The sequence below is a fragment of the Pristis pectinata genome, chromosome 3 (assembly GCF_009764475.1).
Source record: "Pristis pectinata isolate sPriPec2 chromosome 3, sPriPec2.1.pri, whole genome shotgun sequence".
NCBI lineage: Eukaryota > Metazoa > Chordata > Chondrichthyes > Rhinopristiformes > Pristidae > Pristis > Pristis pectinata.
The window spans coordinates 127,650,494-127,668,463 of NC_067407.1; the positions used below are offsets into that span (position 1 = coordinate 127,650,494).

A 17,970-nucleotide genomic window follows, 5' to 3' on the forward strand; every position below is an offset into this window, starting at 1 on the left:
AAGGAAGAGGGCAGAAGCCAGAATAAGAAGGTGGGGGGAGGGGGTGGAACACAGGCAGGCAGGTGGTAGGTGAGTCCAGGTGAGAGGGGGAAGGTAGGTTGGTGGGGGGGGGGGGAAGAAGATGTAATAAGCTGAAAGGTAATATGTAGAAGAGGCAGAGGGCTGAAGAAGAAGGAATCTGGTAGGAGAGAGCAATAAAGGATGGAGGAGAGGAGACGGGCCATGCCAAGCCAAGTCAAGGGTCTAAACTAGTTTGGCAGGAGGATGGGAACCAGATCAGCAGGTCAGAAAGTGGATAGATTGAGAGGAAGGTAATGTCATGACCAGGAAGTCTGTAAGGAAGGACAGGCTGGAGCAAGGTAATAGACATGATGGGATGGGCAGATTGAAGTGTGTTTATTTTAATGCCAGGAGTATTAAGGATAAGGGTGATGGAGCATGGATGAGTACATGATGTTGTGGCCATTACAGAGACTTGGTTGAGAGAGGCTCAACCAAGTCTAACTACACTACCTACTTCTACATTGTCAAAGATTACACTAGAAGATTACAGCTCCAGAGAATTCCACAGCACATTCCTAGCTACCCAGCTGCCAGAGGCCAGCAGGAGGTTGTAGGCCTGGAATTCCTTCGTGCTCTCTCTTGCACTTTCACAAAGGCTCCTTCAGCAGGTTTGTGGAACCAAGTTCCACCTTGTTACATGTGTGTAAGCTTTTCCTTTCAAGTTGAGCTTTTGCCAATGAAAGAACGATTAAGGAAGCTGTATTATAATACAAACTGCAATACTATTGGGACATACAAGGTACTGCAACATTTCTAATAATCACAGTACTTAAAATGCATGAACTGTCTGTGAGGTATAATTAATTTTATTTTTATTCATCAATTGTGGGCATTGCTGCAAGGACTGCATTTGTTACCCATCTTTAATTGCCCTGGAACTGAGTGTCTTCCTAGGTTATTTTAGAGGGCAGTTGACAGTCAACCACATGTGCATGTATCGGGTCATATAAAGGCCCGAATGGGTCAGAACAGCAGATTTTCTTCTCTGAGGACATAAGTGAAGAAAAACTCAAATGTCCTCACTGTTTCAAATAAAAGACCAAGAGATGATACATACTGTACCATTCACGTCTTAGTTTCTGTTGTTTCTCACTGCAGTTTACTGTTGCAGTTTTTATTACCATATCTGCACTTCACATTTCTCAGCTGGTGTTATAGTGTTGATAATCACCCTGACTTTAGCCACTGACCATTCACCTGAGGGTGAAGCCCTTACAATTGTGGTCCCATACATTTACTACAAATCAGAAAGCAGGGTTTATTCTTCCAGTAATTTAGTATTGAAGGATAAGATGCTATGGGATATTAATGTGCATGGATTCTTCAGAGGTTTCAGATCTGATTCCTGTGCTGTTTTAGCTGATCTCAACAACGTATCTGTGTGTATTACTCGTCACTGTTATATAATGGCGTTATGCTCTAGTGAATATTGCTATGTTATTTTACTCGTGTAGCACTCTATTATTATATTTATATATTTTAAGAACCATAGAACCATACAGCACAAAACAGGCCCTTCGGCCCACCATGTTGTGCCGTCCACCAAACCACCCTCACACTATCTAAACCTTTCCTCCCGCATATCCCTCTATTTCACATTCCTCCATGTGCCTATCCAACAAACTCTTGAACCTGTCCAATGTATCTGCCTCCATCACCACCCCAGGTAGTGCATTCCATGCACCAACCATTCTTTGGGTGAAAAACCTCCCCCTGACATCTCCTCTGAACCTCCCACCCATAACCTTAAAGCCATACCCTCTCGTCTTGAGTATTGGTGCCCTGGGAAGGAGGCGCTGGCTGTCTGCTCTATCTATTCCTCTCAATATTTTATACACCTCTATCATGTCTCCTCTCATCCTCCTCCTTTCCAGTGAATAAAGCCCTAGCACCTTAAGCCTCTCCTCATATTCCATACGCTCTAATCCAGGCAGCATCCTGGTAAATCTCCTCTGCACCCTCTCCAACGCCTCCACATCCTTCCTATAATGCGGCGACCAAAACTGAACACAGTACTCTAAGTGTGGTCTAACTAGAGTTTTGTAAAGCTGCATCATCACTTCGCGGCTCTTAAACTCAATCCCACGACTTATGAAAGCCAACATCCCATAGGCCTTCTTAACTGCTCTAGGATATTTTGTAGGATATTTTGCAAATAAATTTTATACCAGTAGCATTGTATTTGTAAGAAGATTTATATGCTTATTCATCAGCCTTGTGCTTTGTTCTTCCTTCATGCCACAGTGAAGTTCCCTCCTAACATAGTGAACATTCATGTCAAACATCCACCTGAAGCAACAGTCCAGATCCACCAGGTTTCCAGAGTAGACAGCTCATCTCCACAGCAGAAGGTGAAGGGTGCCAAGTCAAGCCAACAACAGATCTCTTACCACATCCAGAGTTCTTCAGTATCCCATGTGCCGAATTCTGTCTATAACCACCACCAGCAAGTTCGCACCTACCACTATCCCAGAATTCAATCAAAGCTGGGACGCTGCTTCCAGGAAACTGCAGGTGCACAGGTCAGACCTTACAGATAATTTTCTATTTAACCATTAACCATTCAGTAAGATGCAATTGATCAACTGCAAACCTTGCAGATGGATTCTCTGAAGACAGCTTCTTGGTCTCCGTAGTAGACAGCTAATGAACCTGACAAAAATATTCCAATTTCAAGTACCCCACACCCCTGTGTCTCTTTCCTACTTCCACCAGTCCATCCAGGTTCTCTGTCTCTTTGTTCGCCTTACCCTTCGACACCCCTCCACCTCTTGTTACCCCTCCCCACCTGGTTTCATTTGCCCATCATCCTGTCTTACCTGGTTCCACTTATCACCTTCCAGTCTACCTTCTACCTTCCCTTTCCCCTCTCCTCACCTGGTTCCATCTGTCCATTTTTCTTTTTTTTTCATCTGATTCCACCCATCACCCACCAATGTCTGCTCTAAACTTCCCCTCACCCTCCCCAGCCTAGCCCCATCTGCCCATCATTCACTCTGCCACTTGGCTCCATCTACCCATCAACCCCACCTCAACTGGTTCCACCTATCACCAGCCCCTGTCTCACCCCTCTTTCTCACCTCCTTATACTGGCTATCTTCCCTCCACACACTCAGTCCAGATGCAGGGTCTTAACCCCAAACATTGACCACCTCTTTGCCTCCACAGATGCTACTAGTTTCTCCACCTATTATCACGGAAACCAGCACGTTATGGAAATTAGCCTTCCCTCCATGGACTCTGTCTACAATTCTTGCTGCCTCAGTAAAGCAGCCAACATAATCAAAGACCCCACCCACTCCGGACATTCTCTCTTTGACCCCCTCCCATCGGGCAGAAGATTCAAAAGCCTGAAAGCACGTACCACCAGGTTCAAGGACAGCTTTTATCCCATTGTTATAAGACTATTGAACGGTCCCCTAGTACGATAAGACGGAATCTTGACCTCATAATCTACTTTGTTATGACCTTGCACCTTATTATCTGCCTGTACTGCATTTTCTATGTAACTGTAACACTTTATTCTGCACTCTTGTTGTTTTCCCTTATACTACCTCAAGGCACTGATGTGATGAAAAGATCTGTATGGATGGCATGCAAACAAAGTTTTTCACTGTATCTCAGTACATGTGACAATAATAAACCAATTTACCAATTACGTTGTAGAACACACTTCTGTTGTTTCTTTGACCTGTTAGCTGTTAGTCATATTGGTGTGTTTAAAACCATAATAACCCTATTTGGGCCTGATTATTTCATTGATAATAGAATTCAAATAAGTAAGAATGAGGAACAATTTGAAAATAGTTTATTTTTAATTTTTGGACTTAAGCTGGGATTCATAATTACCCAAATTCAATGCTTGGGATGTCTATGTTTGTGCCCAGTCCCACTTCATTAGAGAGGCATACTGCAGCATTTGCACCGGCTCAGCATGTGCAGCCTGCTACACTCACAGAAAGGCTTTAAAACTGGTGAGTATCCATCCCACAAGCTGATGTTGTTATATGTCATCTTTGTTGGTAGATCTGAATAGATCTCATTTAAGTGTACTCATCTCTTTATGGGTTTGACAGGACAGATGCAGAGTTGATGTTCACCCTGGAAGGCAGATGTGTTTTGAAGCAGGGGTCAGTGCCTCAGTGTAAGAGGCTGGATATTAAGGATAGAGATGAGAAGAAATTTCTTTACCCAGAGGGTACTGAATCTTTGGAATTCCCTACCCAGGAGGGCTGTGGAGTCTCAATTGCTGAGTATATTCAAGGCAGGAATCAATAGGTTTTTGGATATTAATGAATTGAGGAATATGGGGTTACTAAAGGGAAATGATGCTGAGGTAAATGATCGGCCAGATCTTATTGAATGGCAAAGCAGGCTTGAGGGACTGAATGGCCTACTCCTGGTTTTATGAAATGTTTTCCCACTATGGTGTCTTCTCTTATCAAATTCATTTGGATATTTTAGATATATGATTTTTCCCTGCTTGTTGCCCTTATTATATCTTGTACCTCCCACTTCTTCTGGATGAGATATAATGAGTCCAGCAGCCCTATATTCAACAGTGTGCAGAATGCAGTAGTACCAGCCAGAAGGATGTGTGTAAGAATATCCTGCTATAATAGTTTTCCTCCTGTGGGGAAGTGTCTTAGCCATTGGCTGTCACCCAGGGAATGCTTGGATGAAAGAAGATATGTAGTGAATGATGAACAATGGACAGTTATGTAACAGGGCTTTTACAACTCCTGGCATACTACAGGGTTTAACTAAACTTAAACTTAGTCCTGCTTCATCAGGAATTAAATTGGTTTGAATAATGAATATGTTGCGACCCTCATGTTTACATAAATTGTAGGTAAATTAAGTGGTCCTGGACCTTATGTTCATTTTATGATTGGCTAGATCTCCAACAGATTTGGAATTTCAGTACAATTTGCATCAACATGCCATTGCAAGAGTTCTTTTGTGTGCACTATACATTTTTTAAATAATTTTTCTTATTTTGTTATGACTTCTCATAATTGTCAGGCTAGATGCCAATTTTGTCCCCGCTCTGTTTGCATAATCTCACTGCCAACATTTGGCTCTTGTACAGGATCTGTGCAGTTTATTTCAGCAGACCAGCACTGTTCATTTCCTGTTCCTTTACCGTGGTGGCTGTGTTGTTTGAGTTCTTTCCACAGCCATTGATCTGCCACATGTTCTCAGGAGGGAGTTAAATAGAAAATGCTAGAAGCACTCAGCGGATCAGGCAGCACTGGTGGAAAGAGAAACAAGGATAACATTTCAGGTCAAAGCTGAAAGTCCTTTTGTCAGAACTGGAGAGACAAGTAGTTGCCAAGAAGTTTGGGGAGGGGTGAATTAGACAAAGGAAACATCTGCAATAGGGTGAGTCTAGGATTGTCATGGAGATAAGTTGTAGAAGTCATCTTGTCAATGGATTACTGGGGGCAGTTGAAGGGGGCAGTTGTATGCCCCCATTTGTGTTATGTGCAAATTATGTTGCATATCAAATGGATTATGACCTCATCACTCACTGAGTGAAATAATTTTTTCCTCAGCCCCCCATGACTATTAATACTGATAAACAAACTTGTGTCTGCTAGTTATTTTCCTTGCTGCTGAGGTATTAACATTCACGTGGTCTGGGTTTTATCCTAATTTTATTCACCTTGATTAAATCTCCCCTCAGTATCCTTTGTTCTAAGACAGTGTCTCATCATATGTATAATTCCCAGCCCTGGCAACAACTTTGTTACCCTCCTCTGCAACCTTTCTTATGCTACCACAGTTTTCCTACAATGGGTTCACCTGATCTGTACACAGTACCCTAGCTGTGTACAGATCTAGCATTTTATACAGTTCCAGCATGCATGATCATAGGGAGATAATTTGCTGTTGTAGTATTTTGTATCCTGGCCAATAAAGGCAGATGTCCCATGTCTTAAACAGTTTATTTAACTCCCCTCTTACCTTCAAGAGTCTATGGGTGAATGCACTCCAACATCCACCAGTCTCAAATGAATTGTTTGCCTTCCATGATAGTGAAGATCTGGGACTAATTTTAATATTCTTGCCTGTTATAGTGCGGGAAACCTCTACCAGGCCTTTCAAAGCAAGAAGATTGCTGTGGAACTGTGGGCACCTCTTGGGGATTCCACAAGTGCCAGAAATGTCCAAAGAAGCCTTGTAAGTCTGTTTGTTTAAGAATAAAATAGTTTTTTAAACAGTGAATTTGCATTAAGTGGAACTAAGTTTTAAATATCTTAATTCACAGAAGATTTTGTTTTGCCACTCCTTGATTCCTGGATAACTAATTTTGGACTTGGAGATGTTATGTGGCAACTGCTTCTCCAATGGGAATTACCTCGTCATTGTGCAGTATACCTAGCAGGCTCCCATAAATTGTTCAGAATTCTTTGTATTTTTTTCATTTACCATTTTTTTCAATTTCAAATGTCCAAATTTAAAATAAATTCACATTTTAAAATCGCATGTATAAATTTATCAGTCCTGTTGTATTCATGTTTTTTCCTTAATGCTTTTACATAAACTCCTCACCTTTTCTCATTGACCTTTGATATTGGTTCATCTGAACCATGATTTTGAATTTGGTTTGCAATGGCCTTAATTTCCCAGGATGTTAATGTTCAATAACATGGACTGATAGGATTTTTTAGGTAATTCCAAACACATCTGCCCAATGGATTTTCTTCAATTCGTTTTGAAAATCAAGAGGTTCACTTTGATAATTTCTGTAATAATATTTATATTATGAAGAAGGTATATGTGAAGGACAGAAGTTTCACTGCTTGTTGCTTTTCTTTCATTTTCCAAAATCTTGAAATGCATATTAAATTGAGGAAGAAAAAGAGAGCTCAGAGTTAGGTGCAGTGGAGGTAACAGGTGCAAGGTGAGAGAAAGGAGGAGATGGGCTACATTAACATAGGAAAATGTTAAAGCTCTTGCATCAATGAGGTATAAATTACAGGGCAGAATCGGACTGACACGAAGTTGTCAGTTCTGTTGCCGCAGCATGTGCATCAGTGCATTCTTGATTTCCATGCCTGTGTAATGTGGCACAGAAGTAGGGAACATGCTGGAGGTCGACAGAAATGGAAGGCCATTTGGCCCATCTGTGTTAGCACACAGAGCAATCCCATTCCCCCACTAATTTTTTACACAAACACAATGAAATAGGAGCAAGAGTAAGCCACTTGGCCCCTCCTGCTCCTAATTCCTTGTAACCTATTCTTTGCACATTCCCGTCAATCTTAGATTCTAGCTACCATGTATGCTAGGGGCAATTTACCATGGGAAATTCATCTACTAACCCATAGGTCTTTGGTACATGGAAGGAATTAGAACACCCTTAGGAAACACATGCATTCACGGGGAGAATGTACAAATTCCACACAGACAGCATCTGAGGTCAGGATTGAATATGGATTGCCAGAACTGAGGAGCAGCAACTCAACTAGCTATGCTACTCTGCTGCCCTGTAAGTGTATCTGATCTTTTGCCCTGTCACTGGATACATCATTGAGTACAAAGGCGTTCCATAATTGATACACTCTCTACCCAGTCTCTCAGCTGTATACTTGCCATAGCTTACACATCTAGCCCAGGTCCATACATTTGAACAGGGTGGGTGATCTGGATGGAAATATTCAGTAAAGGTAGCGAGTCTTTTTGTTAACTTTGTTTTAATTAATATTAATGTTTTCAATTAATTCACATCTATTATATTTGTTTCTAAGTGCCCATTGCAGGGAACCTTGGGAATTGCAGAGGTGCAAAAGATTAGTGTGGCTGTAGTTCTAGTGTGGAGTGAGAGCTATGACGGGCAGGATGAGTCCAGTGTTTGTCACAGGCTGGGTGAGAGTGAGAGAAAATGGAGGGTGAGCACACCAATGCAGTTTCTCCATTTTAAGCTAATTTTGCTTCTGAAGGAAGATTGCATTTTGAAAATATTTAAGACTCTATCGGGGAAATAGGAAAAAGATTTTAAGGGAAGGGCAAGTAAAAACAAGTAAAGGATGAGGGTATTTCTGCCTTTTGGTCACACCCCTCCAGGAGGAGAGTAGAGAGGTAGAAAGGCTGAGTTTGGAATGAGGGAGTAATTGCAGTGTGAGTAGAAATGGGAAAGACCAGTGGTAGGCAAAGGCATAGGGGATGTGATGGGACCAAGAGAATGAGGGAAGTAAGTTTGATTAGGGTACAGAATGGGAAGAAAGCCACTGAAGACTGTTGCCTAGAAATTCATCCCCAGTCATAGTTATAGAGTTATACGACATGGAAACAGGTCATTCAGCCCATTTGGTCTATGCCAACCAAAATTCTCATCTAAGCAAGTCCCATTTGCCCGTATTTGGCCTATATCTCTCTCAACCTTTGCTATCCATGTACCTGTCCAAGTACCTTGTAGATGTTGTTAAAGTACCACTTCCTCTGGCAGCTCATTCCATATACTGACCATTCTATGGTGAAAAAGTTGTCCCTCGGGTTGCTATTAAATCTCTTTCCTCTCACCTTAAACCTATGCCCTTTAGTTCTTGATTCCCCAACCCTTGGAAAAAAACTGTGTGCGTTCACCCTATCTATACCCCTTATAATTTTATACACTGTAAGATCACCCCTCATTCTCCTACGCTCCAATGAACAATGATGTCCCAACCTGTTTAACGTCTCTCCATAATTCAGTACCTCAAGTCCCGACAATATCCTCGTAAATCTTTGCACTTTTTCCAGCTTAATGGCATCTTTCCTATAGCAGGGCAATGAAAACTGAACACAATATTCCAAATGTGGCCTCACCAATGTCTTGTACAACTGTAACATAACATCCCAACTTCTATACTCAGTGCCCTGACTAATGAAGGACAGCGTGCCAAAAGCCTTCTTCACCACCTTGTCTACCTATGACGCCACTTTCAGGGAACCATGTACTTGTACTCCTAGGTCCTTCTGTTCTATGACACTCCCCAGGGCTCTACTGTTCACTGTGAAGGTCCTACCCTTATTTGTCTAACCAAAATGCAACACCTCACACTTATCTGAATTAAACTCCATTTGCCATTCCATGGCCCACTTACCCAGCTGATCAAGATCCCTCTGTAAATCCTGAAAACCATCTTCACTGTCAACAACACCACCTATTTTAGTCAATTATACTAAATGCACTATAATGATTGAAAGGCAATGTACAATGCGCTGATATGACTAGAAATGGTGTTTAAGATAGGGATTAATAATTTGCCTGCAAACTCTGTCACAAATGCAGCTCACACCACTGGAGGCTCTTTTCTCTACTTTTCCATGTAACACCACCTGGCCTCTCCTATCATCTTCATCATCCCATCATGTAGAAAAAGGAAAGCCAGAGATGTGAGTGTGATATAACTGAGGAATAAACAAGCAAAAGAGATAAGGAAAGAGAAATAAAGAAGAAAGGACTGACAGAAGTGAAAGAGGATGGAGAATTAGGAACACAGGACCTCAGAGATGGGTTAACAAAGCTGCCACATTCCTAATTGTTATTGTGTACAAAAAAAGTCAAGGGTGATGGATTATAGTGGATAGATAAATTTAACACAATTATTGTTTGCTTGCATATGTAACTTTATGAAAGCATTATAGTCAGTGTGTAAACACATGTCTGTATATGTTTTCTTTTTAGGCTGTTAAATAGCTATGGATTCTGGTAGGGGTTTGAAAATAGCGCAACATCTCACTCTATTAGCTCAATTTACATCAGCAAGCTGCTTGTTTATGCTTCAATTTGAAATGAGAATTGGCTGAAGATGTAACTTAATGTGTAAATAGAGCAGATTCGTTTTCTTGCATTTAGAATGTTATTTACCAATGAAATGTTTGAAATTAGTGGAATACATAATGGCTTTTCCTGTCAAGGTCTCTGGATTAGAAATCCTTTTGTGATAAAACTAATCCTGTGTTTGTTAAAAAGAGAGTAAAAATAACAAAATATAAATTATTTAGTAAGTGTATTTTGGTACATGACATAACATTGTTTTTGATTCTATACAAAGACCACAAAATCTGATCTGATAGCTTGAGAAATCATTCACTATTATAACTGCTGTTTAAATGACTCTGCACTGTGTGAGGTAGCTTGACCACACAGCAACCTTTACATTCACATGACCGAGCTCTATTCTGTGGCACCATTCATTTATGCTGCTGAGACAAGTTTTTTTAGTTGTTGTGACTCTGTATTGCTGCTGTTCATTGGCCTCCTGAGGAATGGGCTTGCAGAAGCTCAATCACAACACAGGTGCAGTAAAAAAGAAACAAAATCGTTCCATTTCTGGGCTCTTTTATTCAGTGAAGTTACTGAGATGTTGACTTGCAGAGGTGGGGGCCACGGTGTACATTCTGCTCTGTCCAGAAGTGGAAAGTCAGGCTGGGAGGCTGTGTGGATCCACTTGCCCTAAATGAGGTGGCTCTCTTTTCTATCCATTTTAAATGAATGGACAGAAAGACCAGGCAGAGCAGCATGTCATGTGCAGATCCTACTCCCTGATCTTCCTAAATGTTCCTCAAATTACAGAGCCAGGTGCAAAATCTGCCCTGTTTTGTGAAGCTGGTGACTGCTTCTGAGGGTAAATATTCCACTTCTGCTTCTCAGGAACTATTAGTTGACAGATTGTGAACGTACTCCACCTGCTGTTCACCCACTCAGATCAGAAGGACCTTGCAATTACATGACATTGTCCACAACCAACACAGCACTTTTGGGGAAATTACTTTGGTTGCAACGCACGGGAACAGACAAACCAATTTGCATATAGCAAAGTCACTCACATAAGCATATTGATTAATATGAGTATCTAGAGGTCTGGACTTTTGATCTGGAAGCACAATTTCACACCTTACACCCAGGAGATTTCAATTCTGATAATTAAATAAATTAGGAATAAAATACTAGTATGAGTATTGATGAGTAAGACCATAAGAGATAGGAGCAGAATCAGGTCATTCGGCCCATTGAATCTTCTGCCTTCTCCCCGTAACCCTTGACGCCCTTACTAATTAAGAACTTATCAACCTCCGATTTAGATATACCCAATGACTTGGCCTCCACAGCTGTCTGTGGCAATGAATTTCACAGATTCACCACCCTCTGGCTAAAAAAAATTCCTCCTCATCTCTGTTCTTAAGGGAAGTCTTTCTATTCTGAGGCTGTGCCCTCTGGTCCTAGAATCTCTCACTACTGGAAGCATCCTCTCCACATCCATTCTATCCAGGCCTTTCAATATTCAGTAGGTTTCAATGAAATGCCCCTCATCTTTCTGAACTCCAGCAAGTACAGTCTCAGAGCCATCAAACATACAATAACCCTTTCATTCCTGGGATCATTCTTGTAAACCTCCTTTGGATCATCTCCAATGCCAGCACATCCTTCCTTAGATATGGGGCCCAAAACTCTAAATGTGGTCTGATCAATGCCTTATGAAGCCTCAGCATTACGCCCTTTTATACTCTAGTCATCTCGAAATAAATGCTAACATTGCTTTTGCCTTCCTTACTACCAACTCAACCTGCAAGTTAACCTTTAAGGAATCCTGCTCTGGGGCTCCCAAGTCCCTTTGCACCTCCGATTTCTGAATTCGCTCCCCTTTTAGAAAATCATAGAATCATAGAAAACCTACAGCACAATACAGGCCCTTCGGCCCACAAAGTTGTGCCGAACATGTCCCTACCTTAGAAATTACTAGGCTTACCCATAGCCCCCTATTTTTCTAAGCTCCATGTACCTATCCAAACGTCTCTTAAAAGACCCTATCGTATCCGCCTCCACCACCGTTGCTGGCAGCTCATTCCACGCACTCACCACTCTCTGAGTTAAAAACTTACCCCTGACATCTCCTCTATACCTACTCCCCAGCACCTTAAACCTGTGTCCTCTTGTGGCAACCATTTCAGCCCTGGGAAAAAGCCTCTGACTATCCACACAATCAATGCCTCTTATCATCTTATAGACTTCTATCAGGTTCCCCCTCATCCTCTGTCGCTCCAAAGAGAAAAGGCCGAGTTCAGTCAACCTGTTTTCATAAGGCATGCTCCCCAGTCCAGGCAACATCCTTGTAAATCTCTTCTGCACCCTTTCTATGGCTTCCACATCCTTGCTGTAGTGAGGTGACCAGAGCTGAGCACAGAACTCCAAGTGGGGTCTGACCAGGGTCCTATAGAGCTGCATCATTACCTCTCGGCTCCTAAATTCAATTCCACGATTGATGAAGGACAATACACCGAATGCCTTCTTAACCACAGAGTCAACCTGTGCAGCTGCTTTGAGCATCTTGTGGACTCAGACCCCAAGATCTCTCTGATCCTCCACACTGCCAAGTCTTACTATTAATACTATATACTGCCATCATATTTGACCTACCAAAATGAACCACTTCACACTTATCTGGGTTGAACTCCATCTGCCACTTCTCAGCCCAGTTTTGCATCCTATCTATGTCCCGCTGTAACCCCTGATAGCCCTCCACACTATCCACAACACCTCCAACCTTTGTGTCATCAGCAAACTTACTAACCCATCCATCCACTTCCTCACCAGGTCATTTATAAAAATCACGAAGAGTAAGGGTCCCAGAACAGATCCCTGAGGCACACCACTGGTCACAGACCTCCATGCAGAATGTGACCTGTCAACAACCACTCTTTGCCTTCTGTGGGCCAGCCAGTTCTGGATCCACAAAGCAACGTCCCCCTGGATCCCATGCCTCCTTACTTTCTCTATAAGTCTAGCATGGGGTTACCTTATCAAATGCCTTGCTGAAATCCATATACACTACATCTACCGCTCTTCTTTCATCAATGTGTTTAGTCACATCCTCAAAAAATTCAATCAGGCTTGTAAGGCAGGACCTGCCCTTGACAAAGCCATGCTGACTATTTCTAATCATATTATATCTCTCCAAATGTTCATAAATCCTGCCTCTCAGGATCTTCTCCATCAACTTACCAACCACTGAAGTAAGACTCACTGGTCTATAATTTCCTGGGCTATCTCTACTCCCTTTCTCAAATAAAGGAATAACATCTGCAACCCTCCAATCATCCAGAACCTCTCCCTTCCCCACTGATGATAAAATGCAGTAAGTCTCCGCCTTTATTCTTTCTACCAAAGTGCATGACCATACACTTCCCTATGCTGTATTCCATCTGCCACTTCTTTGCCCATTCTCCCAACCTGTCCAAGTCCTCCTGCAGACTCCCTGCTTTCTCAACACTACCTGCCCCTCCACCTATCTTTGTATCATCCGGAAACTTGACCGCAAAGCCAATTCCGCCATCCAGATCATTAACGTTTAACGTGAAAAGTAGCGGACCCAACAATGACCTCTGTGGAACACCACTAGTCACTGGCAGCCAACCAGAAAAGGCCCCCTTCCCACTTTTTGTCTTCTGCAAGTCAGTCAATCTTCTATCCATGCTAGTACCTTTCCTATAATACTATGGGCTCCTATCTTGTCTAGCAGCTTCATTTGCTTCTAAACTGTTGTAAAAACCTTTCTGGTTTTCAAATGCCATAGAGTCATATTGCACAGAAACAGGTGTTTTGGCCCACCATGTTTGTGCCGTCCATCAATTACTGATCCTATTGATTTATACTATCCGCACTTGGCCTGTAGCCTTCTGTGCTCTGGCAATTTAAGTCTTTGTCTCAATACTTCTGTAATGTTATGAGAATACCTGTTTCAACTACCCACTTAGGCACTGGACTCCAGATTTCAACCACCTTTTACTTCCTCAAATCTAAATGTCTTACCCAAATCTATGTTCTCTAATTTTTGACAACTTGCTCTTCAGGGTGGGAAATCTGCGATTTTACCCAGTACAGTCTGTGAGTGACACCAGATAGTGATTGACTCTTAACTAGCCTGAGAAATGGAAAATGCTGGAGAAACTCTGTAGGCCAGGCAACATCTGTGGAAAGAATCAGAATCAGGTTTATCACTAACTTATATGACGTGAAATTTATTGTCTTACAGCAGTAGTGCAGTGCAAAGGCATAAAAAACTATAAATTACAAAATAAATGAATAGTGCAAAAAAAAGGAACGATGAGGTAGTGTTTATAGTTTCATGGACCGTTCAGAAATCTGATGACAGAGGGTAAGAAGCTGCTCCTGAATCATTGAGTGTGGGTCTTCAGGCTCCTGTACCTCCTCCCTGATAGAAGTAACAAGAAGAAGGCATGTCCCAGCTGGTGAGGATCCTTAATGATGGATGCCGCCTTCTTGAGGTGCCACCTCTTGAAGATGTCCTCGATGGTGGGGAGGGTTGTGCCCATGATGGAGCTGGCTGAGTCTTAAACCCTCTGCAGCCTCTTGCGATCCTATGCATTGGAGCCTCCATACCAGCCTATGATACAACCAGTCAGAATGCTCTCCACCGTACATCTATAGAAATTTGCAACATACCAAATCTCAAATTCCTAATGAAGTAGAGCGGCTTCGTTATTGCATCAATATGTTGGGCCCAGGACAGATCCTTGGAAATGTTGACACCCAAGAACTTAAAGCTGCTCACACTTTCCACTGCTGACCCCTCAATGAGGACTGATGTGTGTTCTCCTGACTTCCCCTTCCTGAAGTCCACAGTCAATTCCTTGGTCTTGCTGATGTTGGGTGTGAGGTTGTTGTTGCGACACCACTCAATCAGCTGATCAATCCCGCTGGAGAAACAAAGGACTGCAGTCATTTCAACTCCCTCTCCCACACTATCACTGATATGACTAACTAATGGGTTTCTTGAAATTGGCCCAGTATAAAGAGAGGTTGAACTTATATGGTTCATGGATTTCAGTCACTTTAAGTTGATTTTGGAGCTGCATGGGGGTAGGGAAGTGAAGGGGCAGATGAGGTGTTAGTTAAACGTCTCCTTGGAAAATGCACCTGCTGTAGAGGAGTGATCCCTTAGCCATGCATTGAAGTGCATCTTTGATCTTGTGCACAAAATAAAAATATTATGGCAAGTGGGGCACTTCCATCAGGAAATGGGTACAGTCATCCTTCCTGCCATATTGGGGCCTTGGTCATCTGAGTGATGGTTGATAACAAGCACTGTGTGGGCACATTACTAGAACATTGACTTCTACACTTGAATAATGTGACTGATTGTGAGTTCTTTATTTTCTGTAAAAGAAACCCATCAGTCATATATTTTTTCCTTACAATTCCATCTACCAAACCGTAGATACAGTGGCATTTGTTTCTCATTTGTTCCTTGCTTAAGAGGAGCAACAAAGTATTTGTTTCATGAGTTAATTCATGAGCAATGCAGAAATATGTAAGTGCCTGCATTTGGGCTACCCTTAAATGATTTTAAAAGGTCAAAATGACAGCTTCTCCTTTGTGCTTACGATATTACTACTGGACTTCACAAAAGGTTGTGTAGGTAACTGCAGCTGCAGTTTAATTTAATCATAGGTGGGCCAAGATATCAATACTCAAAGCATACTTTTTGTTTTGGAATGCCTAATTCCCTCCTCACTGGATGAAGCAGGGAGTGGAAGATTAGGGTTATGGTATTTAGCTGTGCAGATAATCAAATAAATTATAACACAGCCCATTGGTGTAGTCTGTTGTGCTGGCGCTGATGCTCATTCCTTCACTGCAATCTCTCTGTCTTTTTCTATCTCCTTTTGTACTCTTCAGAACTGGTGGATGTACTAAGATTTGCAGAAAGATTTTGATAATGTGCTGCATCAAAGCTTATTGTGGAAAATAAAAGCTCATGGTGCAAGAGGTATCATATTGCCATAGGCAACAGATTTGTTGGCTAACAGACTGAGACTTTTTTGGCTTGGCTTGGCTTGGCAAGATGAAACAAGGGGTACCATAGGTATCGATGCTGGGGCCTCAACTTTCTATAATTTATTGCAGTGACTTAGAGGAAGACATCCAATGTACCGTTGCTAAATTTCTGATGACACAAAGATAGAAGAGCAAGTTGTAAAGAGGGCAGAAGGAGCATACAAAAGGATATAGCTAGAGCGGGCAAAGATCTGGAAAATGAAGTACAATATGGGAAAATGTAAATTGTCCATTTTGGCAGGAAAAATAAAGAAGCATACTTTCTAAATGGTGAGAAGTCCGAGGGCAATAGAACTTAGAACACTGAAGCACAGTACAGGCCCTTCGGCCCACAATGTTGTGCCGACATTTTATCCTGCTCTAAAATCTATCTAAACATTCCCTCCCACATAGCCCCCTATTTTTCTATCATTCATGTGTATATCTAAGAGTCTCTTAAATGTCCCTAATGTATCTGCCCCCACAAACTCTGCCCGCAGTACATACCACGCACCCACCACTCTCTGTGCAAAAAACTTACCCCTGACATCCCTCCAATCACCTTAAAATTATGTCCCCTCATGTTAGCCATTGTCGCCCTGGGAAAAAGTCTCTGACTGTCCACTCGATCTATGCCTTTTATCATCTTGTACACCTCTATCAAGTCACCTCTCATCCTCCTTCTCTCCAAAGAAAAAAGCCCTAGCTCGCTCAACCTATCCTCATAAGAAATGCTCTGCAGTCCAGGCAACATTCTGGTAAATCTCCTCTGCACCGTCCCTAAGGCTTCCACATCCTTTCTATAATGAGGCAACCAGAACTGAACACAATACCCCAAGTGTGGTCTGACCAGAGTTCTATAGAGCTGCAACATCACCTCGTGGCTCTTGAACTCAATACCCTGATGAATGAAGGCCAACACTCCATACACCTTCTTAACAACCCTATTGACCTCCATGGCATCCTTGAGGGATCTATGGACATGGACCCCAAGGTCCCCCTGTTCCTCCACACTACTAAGAATCCTGCCATTAACCTTGTATTCTGCCTTTGAATTCGATCTCCCGAAGGGTCTCACTTCACACTTATCCAGGTTGAACTCCATCTGCTACTTCTTGGCCCAGCTCTGCATTCTATCAATATCCTGTTGTAATCTACAGCTACGTTCTACACTATCCACAACACCACCAACCTTTGTATCATCAGCAAACTTACTAACCCACCCTTCCACATCCTCATCCAAGTCATTTATAAAAATCACAAAGAGCGGGGGTCACAGAACAGATCTCTGTGGAACACCACTGGTCACCGACCTCCAGGCAGAATACGCTCCATCTACCACCACCCTCTGTATTTCCACACAGTATGTGTGGGAAATAAAGGAGATTTGATTGAGAGCCATGTTAACTTTAGAAATACTGTGCAGTGTGCGGAGTGTAATTCCAGCTGTGTCACAAGCATCCATGATTGCAGAAGGCCTCTTGACTACATATTAATCTTCACATCGAGCCTCTCTAACTTTAGCAGAAATAAATCAATTCACTTCACTTTAGTGCAATGCTGAGGAGGTGCTGCATGTTGGAGGTGCTTTCTTTCAAAGGTCTTGTATGCTCTCTCAAGTTGAAGTAAAAGATCCCATGACACTCCTTTGAAGAGCAGTCATCTGGCTAATGTTTATCCTTCACTAAACATAAGGAAAACAGATAATCTTTACATCACCTAGCTGTGGCTACTTTCTGTGCACAAATTGGTTGCCACTCTTCCTATATTATATTAGGGATTAAACTTTGAAAATATACTGGCTCTAACATGATGTAGGGTTTCCTAAATGAATGTGAAAGGTGTCACATAAATGCAGGTTTCTTGGGCAAAATCAGTGGGGAAGCGTTTGGTAATAGTCCCTTTAACACCATCACAAGACAATATCCAGAAGTTACAGTATGGTTTCTGTAGCTGATGCCATTGAGAGAAAGGGTAAGAAATTCATCCTCAGTTTTTGCATGTAACATAATTTGAAGTTACCAATGCACCATAGAAAGCATCCTCTGTGGATGTATCACAGCTTGGTATGGCAACTG

At 42.1% G+C, this 17,970-nt stretch overlaps 1 protein-coding gene across 3 annotated transcripts in view; it reads left to right on the plus strand.

Moving 5' to 3' along the window:
• ltbp1 (latent transforming growth factor beta binding protein 1) overlaps nt 1-17,970 on the plus strand; it is a 399,304-nt gene that overhangs the window by 161,020 nt on the left and 220,314 nt on the right. For all 3 annotated transcript variants that reach the window (XM_052011302.1, XM_052011303.1, XM_052011304.1), the window contains 2 exons: nt 2,308-2,585; nt 6,147-6,249. In XM_052011302.1, the coding sequence (XP_051867262.1) occupies nt 2,308-2,585; nt 6,147-6,249 (381 nt within the window). The remainder of the gene's footprint in view (nt 1-2,307; nt 2,586-6,146; nt 6,250-17,970) is intronic.